The 13,138-nt window shown below is 41.4% G+C and overlaps 1 protein-coding gene across 4 annotated transcripts in view; it reads left to right on the top strand.

The window, feature by feature from the left end:
- Window positions 1–13,138, top strand: part of RNF145 (ring finger protein 145) — a 59,985-nt gene that overhangs the window by 28,782 nt on the left and 18,065 nt on the right. For all 4 annotated transcript variants that reach the window (XM_066342126.1, XM_066342127.1, XM_066342128.1 and 1 more), the window contains exons 4-6: window positions 3,659–3,750; window positions 10,145–10,380; window positions 12,845–13,020. In XM_066342126.1, coding sequence (XP_066198223.1) covers window positions 3,659–3,750; window positions 10,145–10,380; window positions 12,845–13,020 — 504 coding nt within the window. The remainder of the gene's footprint in view (window positions 1–3,658; window positions 3,751–10,144; window positions 10,381–12,844; window positions 13,021–13,138) is intronic.

The following is a 13,138-nucleotide window of genomic DNA, read 5'->3' as shown; positions in this document are numbered from 1 at the left end:
CCCAGAGCCCCGCAGGGTGCTAGCAGCATGTTATGTTCAGTAAATTCTTTTTGAGTTAAAAAAAAACTATAGAGAATGCTAATTTTTCTTAGAAGTTTTATTTTGTAAAATTAGAATACAGTATAAGGTTAGAGACTCTGAAGATTCAAGATAAGGATGCTTTAAAAAAGAGATTATTGATACTTATTGCATCACCAATTTGTGAAAAGTGTTTTTTCCCAACAACCAGTGATGAATTATAGATCCTTATTAAAGACAGAAAGAAATGCTCAAAAAAAAAAAAAAAAAAGATTAGACCGGCCCTGGCCGGTTGGCTCAGTGGTAGAGCGTCAGCCTGGCGTGCGGGAGTCCCAGGTTCTATTCCCGGTCAGGGCACACAGGAGAAGCGCCCATCTGCTTCTCCACCCCTCCCCCTCTCCTTCCTCTCTGTCTCTCTCTTCCCCTCCCGCAGCCAAGGCTCCATTGGAGCAAAGTTTGCCTGGGCGCTGAGGATGGCTCTGTGGCCTCTGCCTCAGGCGCTAGGGTGGCTCTGATTGCAGCAGAGTGATGCCCCAGATGGGTAGAGCATCGCCCCCTGGTGGGCATGCCTGGTGGATCCCGGTCGGGCGCATGCGGGAGTCTGTCTGACTGTCTCCCCGTTTCCAACTTCAGAAAAATACAAAAAAACAAGAGATTAGACCAAAGTAGGCTAGGAAATAATGCAAAATGGTTAACAAATGTGTTAGCATAAGAAAATCTAGAGCAATATTGTTAATAGAGTTCTGTTTTAAAACATCAGTAATATGACAGAAGCAAACAAGGGAAAGAAAACATGACAGGAAACCCACTTCTGTAGCCTTCAAGCCTCTGAGGGACCTCTCAGGAACTGGGGCCTTTGGGGCATGTTTTGTTTTTTCTCCTTGGGAATAGTGCTCTTGTAGGCCACCTCGCCAACTCCCCTTTTAAAGTGAGCTGAAAGTCACATGGTATTACCTGAACCTTAAAGTGAACAATTCAGGGGCACACAGTGCGTTCATAATGTTGTGCAGCCATCACCGTGATCTAATTCCAACACATTCTTATCACCCTGAAATAAAACCTGGTACCTTTCAGTGGTCATTTCCATTTCCCCTACCCCCAGCCTCTGGGAAGCACTAATCTGCCGTCTTTGTGGGTCTTCTCTGGCCTTTTTAATAAACTGCATCTATTGGAGAGGGATATGCTACACGAAGAAATTTGGCTTTAGAGGCCTACACAGTACTGGGACTCAGATCTCTTTTAAATGTAAATTTTTTTTTTTTGTATTTTTCTGAAGCTGGAAAAGGGGAGAGACAGTCAGACAGACTCCCGCATGCGCCCGACCGGGATCCACCCGGCACACCCACCAGGGGCGACGCTCTGCCCACCAGGGGGCGATGCTCTGCAGAGCCACTCCAGCGCCTGGGGCAGAGGCCAAGGAGTCATCCCCAGCGCCCGGGCCATCTTTGCTCCAATGGAGCCTCGGCTGCGGGAGGGGAAGAGAGAGACAGAGAGGAAGGAGAGGGGGAGGGGTGGAGAAGCAGATGGGCGCTTCTCTTGTGTGCCCTGGCCGGGAATCGAACCTGGGACTTCTGCACGCCAGGCCGATGCTCTACCACTGAGCCAACCGGCCAGGGCAAATTTATTTTTTTAATAGTATCTTCAAAGACTTTGTAAATCTAAGTGGTATTTATATGTACATTTTATTTTAAAAGTCATAAATCTCTGAATTCTTTAGCTTTTTTTCCTAAAGCTATAAAATATAATTACATTGATGGTTACCTGTAGTAATCTAGTAATCAGATATATGTAATATAGACATGTAGCATTTGTGCCTCTCTACATTAAAATAGGGTTCTAACTATTAACTTTCCTGGACTGGCTAATTCTTCTCTTTATTGTTTTAGTTGATTTGAGAGAGGGAGGAGAAGAGAGCCAGAGTTCCCCTTATTTATGATTCATTGGTGGCTTCTTGAGTGTGTGCCCTGACCAAGAACTGAACCTGCAACTTTGAAATATCGAGACAACTTTCTAACCAACTGCGTTACCCGGCCAGGGCCTCGACCGGGTTATTTTTTGTTGTGGGAGCTTTGTAGTTCTGTGACCTATAGAATGTTTTGGCAGCATCTTGGCCTACGGTCCAGTAGCACCCCCAACCTTCTTCCAGGTTGTAACAACTGCAGATGTCCCAGATACTGCGAAGTGTCCCTCTAGGGGCAAAACTACCCCCGGCTGACAACCACTGCATTAAAATCATTCCTCTTGAGAATTTGGTCTTCTCTTTCAATAGAAAGAGACTATTAATCCATTATTTGTTAGAAGTAGTTACATAGTGTGATAGGAGAGAATTAATTGCTAAATCACTCATGAAGCTGTTAGTCATTGATTTTTATAATAGTTCCCCAAAACTGTTCCTATTTAAAATTTTTTTAAATTTAAGTTTTTAATTTTGATTTTTTTGTTAGTACTCTCCTTGCTGATTATGTAAGGGTCATTTCTTGTTCGGCTATGGTATGCTAAAGGAATTCAACTTGATTGCCTAATAGGAGGTAATTACATGGAAAAAGTAAATAGAGCCATATGAGTTTGTTCAGAAATACTTGCAGTGTTCAGATTGTTTTTTTTAATTTTTTTTTTTATTCATTTTAGAGAGGAGAGGGAGAGACAGAGAGAGAGAAGGGGTGGGGGGAGCTGGAAGCATCAACTCCCATATGTGCCTTGACCAGGCAAGCCCAGGGTTTTGAACCGGCGACCTCAGCACTTCCAGGTCGACGTTTTATTCCACTGCGCCACCACAGGTCAGGCCAGACTGTTTTGAGATACAGTGAATGAAGCATTTATCAGTTGAAGAAAAGAGGGAGAACTTTTTAACAAACTTCCCCACTTGATGTCAGAAGGACGTAAACAACCATCTTCTGGTATTACCACTTAACTTACTGATCATAAATTAAATTCTCCCTTTCTCTGCTTCCTACCTATGCCCTAAAAGTTGTTTTCTCAGAGTGTAGAGGCTTTTTGGCTATTGCTTAAACCTTACTGTTTCTCAGTAATCACATATTAAATGATTTAAATTTAAAAGAAATATTTAATTTGATTTAAGATTTGTTTCAAAATGAATTTATAGCCTACTTAAATTCCCTATAGAGTAGAAAGTGACGTTTTTTAAGAGTTGTCCTATTAGGAGCCAGTTTTCTAACTAGTTTGAGATTTTACCTATAATTAAGTATAACTGCAGATAAAACTTTGGGGGAAGTAAGAGTGGATGGAAGAAGAGAGCGCAAAGCTGAAATACTTAGTGTAATATTACTGGGGATTATTAAGTAGTAGGGTAGAGAGATGTTGCCTCAACTAGCTTTGTACTGGCTGTAAAGTATTTAATAAGGTCATGAGGAGAAAGAAAATCCCACACCATGGTGCTTCAGCTGCTTTCTCTGCGTAGTAAAATTCCACCTCTGTAAATTCTGTTTCCAGTGCTTGGGAGAAGGAGATGAAGGCCATCTGTATATACTTGTTTATATCTAAAAATTTCCCTTAGTATATATGTGGAGAGAGGTGTTGTTAACAGAATATGCTTTTATAAGAATTCTGTTCTATAACTGCTTGTCTCCCCCATCTGTGCTTGGAATGGATCTAATATATTCTTATCATCTTATTTATGTAGGGACTATGTTAGAAGTGAACTGGAATTCGCCTATGAAGGACCAATGTATTTAGAACCTCTCTCTATGAATCGGTTTACCACAGCCTTAATAGGTAAGTACTATAAAAGAATTAAAAGTGTAGGTAGGAACCAACCAGTCTTACTATCTTATAAAATTGGTGTATAATTACTACAAAAAATAATAATAAATTGGAAAACTCAGTGACTCTTTCAAAATACAACCATTGTTAAATGCCGTTTTCTTATTTTTTTCCCCTACGCATCAATATTTTTTATTTTATGTGTTTATAATTGTACATTGCCTACAGTTGCTTGTCTGTGTGTGTGTGTTTTATTAAGTGAGAGGCGAGAGGCAGAGAGACAGACTCCCACATGCACCCTAACTGCGATCCGCCCGGCAAGCCCCCGATGGGGCGACACTCTGCCCATCTGGGGCCGTTGCTCAGCATCTGAGCTGTTTTAGCATCGAGGCGAGGCCATGGTGCCATCTTTAGCACCCGGGGCCAACTTGCTCGAATGAGCCATGGCTGCAGGGGGAGGGGGAAGAGAAGAGGAGGGAAAGGATGGAGAAGCAGATGGTTGCTTCTCCTGTGTGCTGACTGGGAATCAAACCCGGGACTTCTACACGCTGGGCCAGTGCTGGTACCATTGAGCAAACCGGCCAGGGCAGTTGGCTTGTGTTTTCTTAGTGATATTTTAAGTATTTGGAAAAACTAACTCTTTAATAAGGCTTTGTAAGATTAAAATCAATGTAATGTCCTGAAGTTATTTATTACTATTGAAAGCCTTTAGTAAAAAATAAATTGCCAGAAACATTAAGAACATGAGTCAAGAACATTCAGGTAGCAGAGTGTAAAAGTAGAAATGTTGGCTAAGGCCCCCAGACAATAGAGGTACAGTGTGGAGTGAGGTGCCAGACCCGCTCGTGCCAGAGTTGCGGAAAAGGAAGTGAGAGAAACCTGTTTTGTGGCTCTTAGCCTCACCCATACAGATGGTGTTCAGAGGGTCCAAAGCTGGATTTCTTTAGAAGGACACGTTTCTCTGAAGTACCTCCCCTGCCCGTCATATGCAGAGAATTCGAGGTCACGTGTCTTCTGCGGCTCGGGGGTTGAGATTGGGGATGGGGTTGGGGATACTGAGGGCTGCTGACTGGCAGGCCTGCAGAAGCTGACGCAGCACCATCTGAACTGCCTGTGGCTTCAGAGCCCTTGGAACGTGGGCGGTCCACATTCAGACAGACCCGTTGCTAAGACTGAGTGTGAAAAGGGTGCAGAATGTCTTTGTTAATTTTTTATATAGATTTGAATATCTGTATGACATTTGGGATATATGTTATGTTAAATAAAATACATTGTTAGTCAATTTCACCTGTTTTTTTTAAAAAAACCTTTTAAAATGATGCTTCCAGAAAAAATTTAAATTATATATGCGCCTCGTGGTAATTCTAATGTGATGTAAAGGCCAGCAGTGGAGTGGCTGGCTGCTGAGTGTGTGTTCTGACTGTGGGTTAGGAGCGACTTGTGGGGTTCTCTGCCTCTTCTAATCTGTTAGGCAAAGGCTGTTGGTTTCCAGATGAAGGCCCCAAGAGTCTATGAGATTTTTTATTTTATATATTATTTATTGATTTTAGAGAGAGACAGAAACATGCATTTGTTCCAGTATTTGCCCTGACCAGGGTCTGAACTGGAAACATTTGTGTATTGGGCCGATGCTCTAATGCAGTGGTCCCCAACCCCCCGGCTGCGGACCGGTACCAGTCCGTGGGCCATTTGGTACCGGTCTGCTGAGAAAGAATAAATAACTTACATTATTTCCGTTTTATTTATATTTAAGTCTGAACGATGTTTTATTTTTAAAAAATGACCAGATGCCCTCTGTTACATCCGTCTAAGACTCACTCTTGACGCTTGTCTTGGTCACGTGATACATTTATCCGTCCCACCCTAAAGACCGGTCCATGAAAATATTTTCTGACATTAAACCCGTCCGTGGCCCGAAAAAGGTTGGGGGACCACTGCTCTAATGAACCGAGCCACCCAGCTGGGGCAGTGGGATTTTCTTAGGTCCTTCCAGGAGGGCCCTTTACAAGGATGACAAGACCCAACAGGGATTGACTTTCAGATCCCCAGGAGCTGAGGAAAGAACCAAAAACAGCCGAAGGAGGGTACATAACAAGCACTTGGGGCATTGCAGATGAGATGCGCAGTGGTGGGACAGTCTCAGAACAACCCATTCTGTTGCCCAGAAGAAAGAGCAGTCTTAAATTCCCCTAGTTCCAGGGAGCACCAGCACCGTATTGTTGTCAGGAGTGCATTTGAGTTAGAATTTCCTGGCCCTGGCAGGTTAGCTGAGTCAGTTAAAGTGTCGTCCTGAAACACAAGGTTGCATGTTCAATCCCCAGTCAGGGCACATATGGGAAGTGACCACGGAATGCATAACTAAGAGGAACAACAAATGAATGTTTCCCTCTGTCTCTTTGTCTCTCTGTTTCTCTGTCTCTCCCTCTCTCTCCCTGTCTCCCTTTCTCTCTAAAAAAAATTCCTACTTCTCTCCCTCTCCCTCCCTACCTGTTTCAGTCATTGGTAAGTCAGAAGAGAGAGGTGGTGGCAGAGGAAGGAGAAGCCTGCCATACCTGCTCCTCCCCCTCTCGCGATGCAGGGGTTCTCTCTACTGTCTAGGGGGCCTGTGCCAGAGTAAGGGAAAAGCCCCACTTTAAATCATTTTCAGAGTTTTGGTTATTAGCTTAAGCCTGTAACCTAAGCTAGTTTAGAAAAGCTATGGGACTTATTTTAGGATGGGTTTTAAAAGACAGGAGACAAGATAATGTTGCTTAATCAGTATATCCTATGAGTTGGTGTATTCAGTAATGGGAACATGCAAGTGTGAGAATACTTACTAGGTTAGAAAGCTTGTAAAGTATTCTTTTATTCTTTGATATATATAATTGAATATAAATCTGAACCATTTTCTTAAATTATTCCTTGAAGTGGTTTTAATAGTGTGTTTACTCAACTAAGTTTTAATTAATTAGAAAGAAAACAAAATCCATGAACTGTTAATAAGTAGCATATTTTCTTCCAACTTTGATTTTAAAGTAACCTACTCTTTTTCTTCCATTTCATTAATGAGCTTTGAATGAAAGAAGGCAGTAATTTGAACATGCCATTATTTCTTAGGGTTACAGATTTCTTGTAGATATCTGTAATAGTGGAATCCTGAAATCCAAAGAGGACGTTGGGATTTTGATTTATTCAGAATTACCAGTCAGAATGGGCACAGCGCAGTAAGCAGCTTTCTGTTCTGGTGGAGCTGCCGGAGAGATTTCCTCTAACAATCCGACTCCTTCCCTCTTTCACCTAAATAGGAGTCGTCTTCTCTCTTAGAATCATAGCATGAGTCACACTCTTCCATGAAAGAAGATAAGTGAAGCCTGTAATCCAGCCCTGAGCACAGAGTGTGCTGGCGCACGCCTGTGGGAATGCGCGGAGCGTAGAGGAAGTTGGCATCATGCTGGACCAGGAAATGTAAATGTCATAGCTGTGAGCACAGTGGAAGCTCGCTTTGCCAGAAAGAAAATTCCCAGTCATTCCTAGTATGAAAGCATCTCCTTCAAAGTCAAGAAATAGCACCAATATTTTATGCTGAAAATCAGCTCTCTCCTGTATCACTCCTCTCTGTTCCTGCTGTTTTTTCTCTTTTGTCCCTTTCTGGAAATCCTGTTAATTGGATACGGTTTCTGCCACATTGAACGCCTAACCTTCCTATGGTTGTATTATCCCCCCCTTTTATTTTATTCTATAAAATTTCCCAACTTCCAACACTTTTATTGTATTTTATTGTTACATATTTTTAATATCCAGGAGCTTGTTCTTACGGAATGTTTCTTTTTCTAAGATTTTATTTATTTATTTTAGAGAGAGGAGGGTTGGGGGAGGAGTGGGAAGCATCAACCTGTAGTTGCTTGTTGTGTGTGCCTTGACCCGGCACGCCCAGGGCTTTGAACCAGCCACCTCAGCGTTCCAGGTGGACGCCCTGTCCACTGCATCATTTTAGGTCAGGCACTCTGACACTCTTTTTTATTTCTTAAATATATTATTTATCTCTTTGACGCTTTCTTTTGTTCCTTGTAGTCTCTCCATTTCCTGAGATCTTTTTCTTATTTTGGTTTGATCTTTATCTTTCATGGGACAGCAGTGTTTCTCAAACTTGGATTGGGATCACCTGGTTATTTAAAAAAAAAAAATTAAAAAAAAATTATGAATACTGATGCCTAGGCCCCACATAAGGCTTATCAAACCATATGTTTTATCTAAACACCTCGGAGTCCTTGACTGATCATTTGTATTAAAATGAGTTATGAAGTTAGTGACTTGAATCTCTTTAGGGCTTACCAGCTGGTGTGAACACAGTTGATGTTCAAGGGGGACTGGCTACTGTATTTGGAGGTCTTTTCACTTAGACTTGGTCGGTTTCCCTAAAGGGAAATCTTCCTTCCCCTCTAGGGAAAGCCAGTATCAGTGACTAGGTGGCAACAAATGTGGTAGCAATATTTGGAGATCTAGAGAGATCCTATCTTTTGGGGTACAGACTTTTATTTTAATCCCCTCTTTTCATTTGGGTACCTCACCTGCGCTGGGTTGTGCGTGGCGTTCAGAGCATCTGTCCCAGCCTCCCCAGAGAGCACACTTTGTCTTCCTCGCGGGAGGGGGGGGGGGGAACTAGTGGCCTGGGTAAAACCTGTCGTTGCCTCCTATCTCTCTTTTCTCTCCTATCAAATGTTGTCGGCATCTCACTTGGTGGCCTCTCTTCTTGGGTTTTCATTGTTACAGGTTTCCCCCTTTTTTATGCCTTTATATATCTTTAAAGGCGAAAATTAATACTTTGTGGGAGAAAACACCACGTGTTATAATTGGTAGGTTGTTAATAAATGTTTGGTTTTGTGTAAAAATGTGGCCACTTTTGTATTCTTCTGACAATAATATGGATAGAACACAAACAAAAATCTCAAAGTATTTTGCTTCTCATCATTGGCAAGAAGGAAGAGAATTTAAATGTTTTTTTTTTTTGAGTGGGAGTGTCTAGGACTTCTAGATACCTTTAAAAAAAACTACCTTTTAATTATATTTGAATGCAATGTTATATTAGCTTGATAAGTCCAGTACCCATATGACACCATACTAAGTAATTTTAAATTAATCTGGAAGGTAACACGTTCAAGAATTTCCAAGATATTCTGAGAGGAGCAGGGAAAGGAAACCTGTCCAGTCAGTGAAATGGAACAGGGTGGTACTGTCATCAGAGCAGAGCATTAAAAGTAGATACTAAGCCCTGGCCGGTTGGCTCAGTGGTGGAGCGTCGGCCTGGCGTGCAGAAGTCCCGGGTTCGATTCCCGGCCAGGGCACACAGGAGAAGCGCCCATCTGCTTCTCCGCCCCTCCCCCTCTCTTCCCCTCCCGCAGCCAAGGCTCCATTGGAGCAAAGATGGCCCGGGCGCTGGGGATGGCTCCTTGGCCTCTGCCCCAGGCACTAGAGTGGCTCTGGTCGCGACAGAGCGACGCCCCGGAGGGGCAGAGCATTGCCCCCTGGTGGGCAGAGCATCGCCCCTGGTGGGCGTGCCGAGTGGATCCCGGTCGGGCGCATGCAGGAGTCTGTCTGACTGTCTCTCCCCGTTTCCAGCTTCAGAAAGAAGAAAAAGAAAAAAAAGAAAAAAAAATAGATACTAAGTTCCCACACAGACTCAAATATACAAAAGATTTTAAAGTATACTTGGCACCTCAAATTAATTGAGGAAAGAATTAGATGATTCTAATAGCTAGTTTTGAAGTACCTGATTAAATATCTGGAAGAACAAACTTAGAGATATTTACTTTTTATCTTACTCTAAAATAAAATTTAAACGTATTAATTTTTAAATTAGACCTCTTTCTCTCTCTCTCTGTCTCCTTCCCTCCCTGCCTCCCTTCCTCTCTCTCTCTTTCTCTCTCTCTCAATTAATTATTGAGTCATGTGAGAAGGTATGTGTGGTCCTGTCAAAGCAATCAAAGATCAAAAACTTGAGAATAAATCTTGTCACAGAGTGATCTCGGACAAGTAACTGTATCTCTTGGATTTTATGTTTTCTGCTATAAACCCGAAGAGTTAAATTGAGCACCTTTGTAAAGGTGCTATATGTACGATAATGGTAACTGAATTATAATATTGAATTAGACATTTAAAAAACTTTCTGCGTATTGTACATGGCATCTGGAATGTGGTGAAGACCAGTGGATATTTTTGCTGTTTTTTTTCCAGATCCTTGGGAATTGCTGCTCAGAATCCATAGAGCGTGTGAATATGTAATTATGGTCAGATGAAGTTAAAATTTGATCTGAGAGACCCTAATTAGACATCTTCAAAAGCTCTGTTATCATCCTTTTCGACAGTGATCTTTGCTTTGATTTTGTGGATACCCAGCCTCAAAGTGGAATGCCTTCTGCTCCCCTCCTAGGTCAGCTGGTGGTGTGCACCCTCTGCTCCTGCGTCATGAAGACGAAGCAGATCTGGCTCTTTTCCGCTCACATGCTCCCTCTGCTAGCACGACTCTGCCTTGTTCCTCTGGAGACAATTGTTATTATCAACAAATTTGCTATGATTTTTACTGGATTGGAAGTCCTCTATTTTCTTGGATCTAATCTTTTAGTACCGTATAACCTTGCTAAGTCTGCATACAGAGAATTGGTTCAGGTAAGACTGACAACCACACACAGGTAAACAAAAGTATACATAAGTATTATGTATATTAAAGATTTAGTTCACTTTTATTTAGTAGTCCTGGTTGTGGTAACATCCTGTTTGATGGTTTTAAGGTAGCAACTGTTATGAACAGTTCTGCGATTCTTTGTTGGAAGTTCTGTTGAGAGACAGGAAAGGGAAGTGATGTTTCTGGATTTTCACTCTGGTGCTGCTCTTACTAGCTGTGTAACCTGGGGATAGCCACTTACCTTCGCTTATCCATAAAATGGAGCTAATAGCAGTTCCACTTAATTCATAGGGTTGCTGTGAAATTTAAATGAGTTCAGTGCCAGGCAGGCAAAATGTTTCAGTATGTATTAACTTTTAATGGAGACAAAAATAATATAGAATTGAATACCTGGAGGTCAAATTCTCCCCCCCCCCCCCCCCCCCCCCAGTTATAGTCCTACTGTAACTACAGTCTTTTCCCTGTTTGCCTAATTTGTTTAAACTGAGAAGTTAAACAGTTTCGGGCCATGATGTGGTGGAATTTGTTTATGGATAGTACTTAACGTGACTGGCCTACCGTGCTTCTGCCTCCTACTTTTTTCGGACTTTGCTCTGACACATTTTTCCCAGACATAAATGGTAGGTATTCAGGAGATAAAGACTTATATTTGATTTAATCAAGTTGGAGTGGGCATTGTCTTCTCCCTCTGGACCATGTGTTCCGACCTTGTGGTCCAGGAAGCTCTCAGGTTGTCCAAACAGACTAAGTGAAGCAGGTGGTTTTGTTGTGGCTCCAGAGGCAGACTTCCCGGAAAAATTTTCCTAATCTCTTGGCCTTAGTCTAATTCTTTCTTCTTTCTTTGTCTTATGCAATATTGGGCAATTCCTGAAAGTAGATCTTCCAAAGAAGAGGTTATTTTCGCTGTCTTCATGAAAAGCTGCTTCAAGGAGGAAGGGTTGTGGCTGTATTCAGATAAAGAATGACAAATTTAATTTGTGAATTTTTTTCTTTGAATTCAGTTTGTGGAGCTGTCCTAGTTTGTAAGAAACGGCAGATACGGAGTATTAATGGGATACTGTTTATTTAATCACCATAAGGACAATACCTCCATTTTTCAGTATTATGCTTACCTTTTTGGTTGCTATTAAGATTCACACATCACTTGGTGTTGGAGTTGACAGTACATTATAACTTGTGAAGTTTGTGACCTTGAAAGAATTTGATGACAAGAAATGAAAACTGTCAGGTTTTTTAGTGTGGTCTGTTTCTTGAATGGAAAAGAGAAAAAGTACTCTGCTTCTCAATGATTGGGTAACTGCTGATAGTAATTTTACAGTTAGTTGAGAAATCCCCCCCTCCTCCAGTATTTTCTAGTTGGGGAAAGAGGCTAATCTTAACTAGATTTTAGAAAAAGCATTTGAATTACAGATAAATAAATTTACAATAACCTGAAAGTCAGTTATTTTAACTGAATACTTACACATCTTTACCTGCCTAGAGAGATTCTAGTTAGAATCCAGAACAGCTTGCAAGTCCATGAATGCGTTTTACTTTAAGATCTTCACAGTTTCTTGAAACATCACATTGAGAGTTCCGGCAAGACTGGTCTATTGCGTAGGTTAGAACGCGTGCGTATGTGTGTAGCCTGCCTGGGAGTTCTCTGTTGTGTTACCAGGGTCTGGTCTCTAGCTTAGTAACGCCAGAAACTTGGTTACATTTCTGCTGGTAGGCTAACTGATTATGAGAATCAATTGCATGAGAGATTGTTTTATAAACTAGAAAGCCAATTTATGGGCTTAAAGTAGGTTAATAAACTTTTTTTAGGTGTGCCTTGTTGCCTGATATTAATGCACTTGGCAAATCAAATTAAGAAATGTTGCTTGATAAATACACAGTAGGAGCAAAGGGGGAAACTTGCTAATTTTCTTTGCCTCGCATTAGAGTAATGCTCTCCAGTGATTATTCTGTCTTTCATCAAACTATTTCTCATCTATGACATTCCTGGAAAAACTCTGAAAAATGTATCCTTTTACATGTCATTCTTTCCTAGTCTCCAGCAATATTGCAGCATTCATGCTAGTGCTGATCGTTTTGATTAGATATGCGTAGGTTTACCAAGTCTCCTGGCGTTGCCTCCGTTGTGTTCCACTGTGCATGTGACTTTACCCCTGAACTGTTAGGGCAGATGACTGTTGCTCTTTGATGAGTGTGTGTCAGTTGTTAATAATAATACAAAATCAGTAAATTTTTTCACTTGAGCTGTTCATTGATTGCTTCAGTACATTTTTTAAAACATGCTATTTGCTAACTATAGCTATAGAGAGCTAACTTGAAAGATTTTATCTGAAACAGTCTTGCAATAACAGCGATTCCATTTTTCTCTAAGTACTTTAGAATAAACTCTTGTTTTTAAAAGTGTTTATTGATGCCATATAAGATGTTTTCCTATCTTGTTTTCTTGATCAGGTAGTGGAGGTCTATGGCCTTCTAGCCTTGGGAATGTCCCTGTGGAATCAGCTGGTGGTCCCTGTGCTTTTCATGGTTTTCTGGCTCGTCCTATTTGCTCTTCAGATTTACTCCTATTTCAGCACCCGAGATCAGCCTGCGTCACGGGAGAGGCTGCTTTTCCTTTTCTTGACAAGGTAATTAATGAGGGCGCGTGAGACTGCACATGACCTTAGGAAGGGAATAAGTTTTGCAAATTAACTTTTATCAGTCATATTATAGTGCTTCATATTCAATTAAGATAGGATTTTCATT

The sequence above is a fragment of the Saccopteryx leptura genome, chromosome 6 (assembly GCF_036850995.1).
Source record: "Saccopteryx leptura isolate mSacLep1 chromosome 6, mSacLep1_pri_phased_curated, whole genome shotgun sequence".
NCBI classification, from domain to species: domain Eukaryota; kingdom Metazoa; phylum Chordata; class Mammalia; order Chiroptera; family Emballonuridae; genus Saccopteryx; species Saccopteryx leptura.
The sequence above is the reverse complement of the archived record's forward strand: the minus strand, read 5'-3'. Positions and strand labels throughout refer to the sequence as shown.